Source organism: Agrilus planipennis, unplaced genomic scaffold (assembly GCF_000699045.2).
Source record: "Agrilus planipennis isolate EAB-ADULT unplaced genomic scaffold, Apla_2.0 scaffold112, whole genome shotgun sequence".
Classification (NCBI taxonomy): domain Eukaryota; kingdom Metazoa; phylum Arthropoda; class Insecta; order Coleoptera; family Buprestidae; genus Agrilus; species Agrilus planipennis.
In genome coordinates, this window is record NW_020438886.1 from 3,124 (window position 1) to 6,594 (window position 3,471).

The 3,471-nt window shown below is 30.7% G+C and overlaps 2 protein-coding genes across 3 annotated transcripts in view; both read left to right on the top strand.

The window, feature by feature from the left end:
• Nucleotides 1–75: 75 nt before the first annotated feature.
• LOC112906775 (chromodomain-helicase-DNA-binding protein 1-like) lies at nt 76–1,519 on the top strand. 2 transcript variants are annotated; one of them, XM_025981656.1, is made up of 5 exons: nt 76–252; nt 363–465; nt 535–671; nt 729–1,043; nt 1,104–1,519. In XM_025981656.1, exons 1-5 carry the CDS (start codon nt 83–85, stop codon nt 1,324–1,326), a joined length of 948 nt encoding a protein of 315 aa, XP_025837441.1. In that variant the 5' UTR covers nt 76–82; the 3' UTR covers nt 1,327–1,519. The 2 variants fall into 2 exon arrangements, with proteins under 2 accessions (XP_025837441.1, XP_025837442.1); XM_025981657.1 differs by having other exon boundaries at nt 732–1,043.
• A 988-nt stretch (nt 1,520–2,507) lies between these two features.
• LOC108742421 (chromodomain-helicase-DNA-binding protein 1) overlaps nt 2,508–3,471 on the top strand; it is a 21,280-nt gene continuing 20,316 nt past the window's right edge. The window contains exons 1-2 of the mRNA XM_025981652.1: nt 2,508–2,513; nt 3,067–3,155. Of these exons, the coding sequence (XP_025837437.1) occupies nt 2,508–2,513; nt 3,067–3,155 (95 nt within the window). The remainder of the gene's footprint in view (nt 2,514–3,066; nt 3,156–3,471) is intronic.

The following is a 3,471-nucleotide window of genomic DNA, read 5'->3' on the forward strand; positions in this document are numbered from 1 at the left end:
AAATGCCCCGGCGCCTTCACCATATTTTAAATTAAAATTTGTTTTAAAATTAGTAGTTTTTCGACATTTTGCGAGTAAAGAAATGATGAGACCAGTTAAAAAGGCATTGAAAGCTCTTGACAATCCCGACCAATCTCTCTCTGAAGCAGAGCAAGTTAATCATACAATGTTATGCTTATTACAAATAGGGGAACAAATAAATGTTTGTTTAGCAAATTATACCGATCCTGAAAAACTTAAAGAATGGAGAAGGTAGGTATTGTTTTCATGTTTTGATAACTTGAACGAAAATAGTACCAGTTTGCTATCATATTAATCAATCAGTCAATCTAGCAATAATCTTATGTTAATTTTTATTTTAGCAACTTATGGCATTTTGTGTCTAAATTTACCGAATTCGATGCCAAAAAGTTATATAAACTGTATAAAAAAGCATGTAAGAAGAATGAAAAGAAAAAAGAGGATGTAAGTAAAATATTATTTATACATACAGGCAATTTTTCTTTATAATGCTATTATATATATTTTTTATAGAGTCAACAAGGTGCAAGTTCATCTGGAAAAGACAAGTCTGATGGTAAAGAAGACAAAGAAATGAATATTAAAAGAAAACATGAGAATGAAAGTGATAGTAGAGATGATAAGGACTTTAAAAAACATCATTCGGAAAGGTACATAACTACATTGAATCATTATTTTTAAATGTGTTAAACAATATCATTAACTAGTAGGAGAGAAAGAAAAGATAGAAGCTCAGAAAAAGATCGTCCAAAAAAATCAAGGGAAGAAAATGACGATGAAAGTCACGATTATGCTAGTAGATACAGTCAAAGTCGTATGAGTAGAAAACAGAGTTCAGGCCAGAGATCAAACTTTAGACATGATCAGCCAGAAAGAGCATCTCATAGTGATCACGACCGATGGTCTGGGGGGCAATCTCGTGATAGGTTTGCTATGGATTACAAAAGGGATAGATTTGATTATTCCCGAGGAAATCCAGGCTACCATAGAGACCGTGACCATACAAGACCGATTGACAAAAGGTTCGATGACCGATTGCAGTTGATAATTATTGTGAATATTATTGAAATCTTAATTTACAGATTACCGTGTAAGGATGATTGGCGGTCTTTTCAACGTAGTCGTGATGCTTCAGTCATCCCAATTAGTGCTAGGCCCATGTATCCTACGCATTATCCTCCATTTGTTCCTGGCGGCCCTATGTACGCCCCTGGAGATCAACCGTTTCCCAGGGATAGATTTTCTCCGGGTGAATGGAGGCCAGAAAGAGACTACAGGCGAGAGTATGATCGGAGACAACCTTAATAAGATCGTTATTGTTAAGTGATGGAAATTTTTATCCATTCAAAGTACTGTACAAGAGAACAAAACAAATAAAAAGACAAAAGTGGACAAGTGTACAGTTAGTTATATTAATTTAATTTGTGTGTTGTCTATGACAGTGATATTCCCGATTGTAGTTGAAGGTGATGTTGGTGAATAGATCGATTGCATTTGATTACCAGATTTTTATATTTTTCAGAATATAAACCTGAGTTTATTTAAACAAGGCTGTGGCATGCAATGTGAAGTTGATGTTGTGGCCTAGCTTCACTGTATTATAAAGTCTGTAAATAATTCAATAGATATCTTTTGATAAAAACCAAATGTGTTTTTTTTTTAGAACAGAAATCTTATTTTATCTTTAGGCGGGCAAAGTAATTAATTGTTAATTAATCTTTTCAAATATTACTTTTAAACATTGTGAGTTTTCTGTTTATAATTAGCAAATACAAAGAAGCAAGACCAATTTAGAAAACTACCGTCACTGACACTTCAGTCTTTCTAAAAAGGCAGAATAGTTGTTACTAGAAGGACATGTTTAACAGAAGTACGTTGTTACTAAATTTTAGCACTCGACATACTTTTTGAATTTTGAGAAGGCTCTCTTAGTATCGACGAGCAAAATACCGCTTTATTATTTATGTATCTATACATGTAATTCTTTAAATATGTCCTATAAAATTGTTTACTTTCCTGTTATGATTGGTCAGTAAGTCTGTCCTGGTCAGAAAGCGCATTACTCAGGAACTAAGATTTCAATTTTTTTTATGCTGATTGTGAATGACTGACTAAGTAAATATTTACATTAACCAAACACGCCCAATTAGTATTCTAAATTTTTCTTACCCAAAATTAAACTAAATATATATTTTTTATCTATATATTTCGGCAGAGAAGTATAGAGAGCGAAGAAGACCCGGTATAATCTTTGTGTAGAGCGGCATCTGTATACCAATCATACAATTGTCACAAGTAATGGCGCGAATTTTTGAACATAATGCAAATCAACCATTTCTTAATACATGCATTTTCACATTAAAAACTTAACCAAAACCCAGTATCGTTTATTTAAATCAAAAAAACAGGGACCAGGTATTATTCATGTTATTAGGTGATGTTTTGTCGAAAGAAATATATACATATTTTAATATTTAGTAATAATCATGATCGTAATATTTGTAAATGCATTAAGAATGGTGAAGTGATTAAATATTAAGCTAGGATATATGTACTGTACATAATAAATTATTAAATATATATTTTGTAATAAAATGTTTATTCCCTTACTTCGTTTTTTCTTTAGGATAAACATTCAACTACATATATTCTTTTGAAGTTGAATAATAAACTTTTCCCCATTGTACAGTTGAAGGAATAACTTCATACCTTCAAATTGTTCATCAAAGTAATTAATAAGTTTATGGAAATTAATGTTCAATTATTAAATATATAATACGAGGGGGGACCCCCCTAATAGTTTTTTTGAATAATGAGTTATTTATATAGCTATTGAACTGCACTTTTTTTGGGGGGAATGGTAAAATTCAGTTGCATAAAGATAGTCATTAGTTTTTTTTATTCGTGTTAAAAATTAAATAGAAATACTTTTAAAAAAGAAGCAACCCTTTTATCAATGCTTATTGGGTAATGTAGTAATAAAGATGAGGAAATAATGGTAAGTATTTAGTAAGCAGTGCTTTTATCTCCGTCTCATCTTTATAGACAGAAGAACAGTCAGATTCTGAAAATTCTGGGTCTGGACCAGAAAATGAAAGCAAAAGTGATTCATCTTCCAACTCTGGATCAGAAAGGCAAGTTTATATTTAGTTATTTGTTGTTGCTCTGTTATTTATCAGTTAAAAAAAATATTTTAAATATATATTGTATACGAAAGTGCTGTGGGGTATGCGATATAAACAAAATTGACAATAACAATAAATTTTGTAAATAAAATAAAATGGTAAAAAGTTTTTATTCACGATATAGACTTACGTTGTCCATACGAATTTTGTAGGCATTATTTTTTAAATTATACTAAAAATTGCTGTTAAAAAAAGGAGTATTAACAACAGATTTACCTTTTTTATATAATTTTTTACGAAAATGTAACTGGTATCAGCTCGTTTA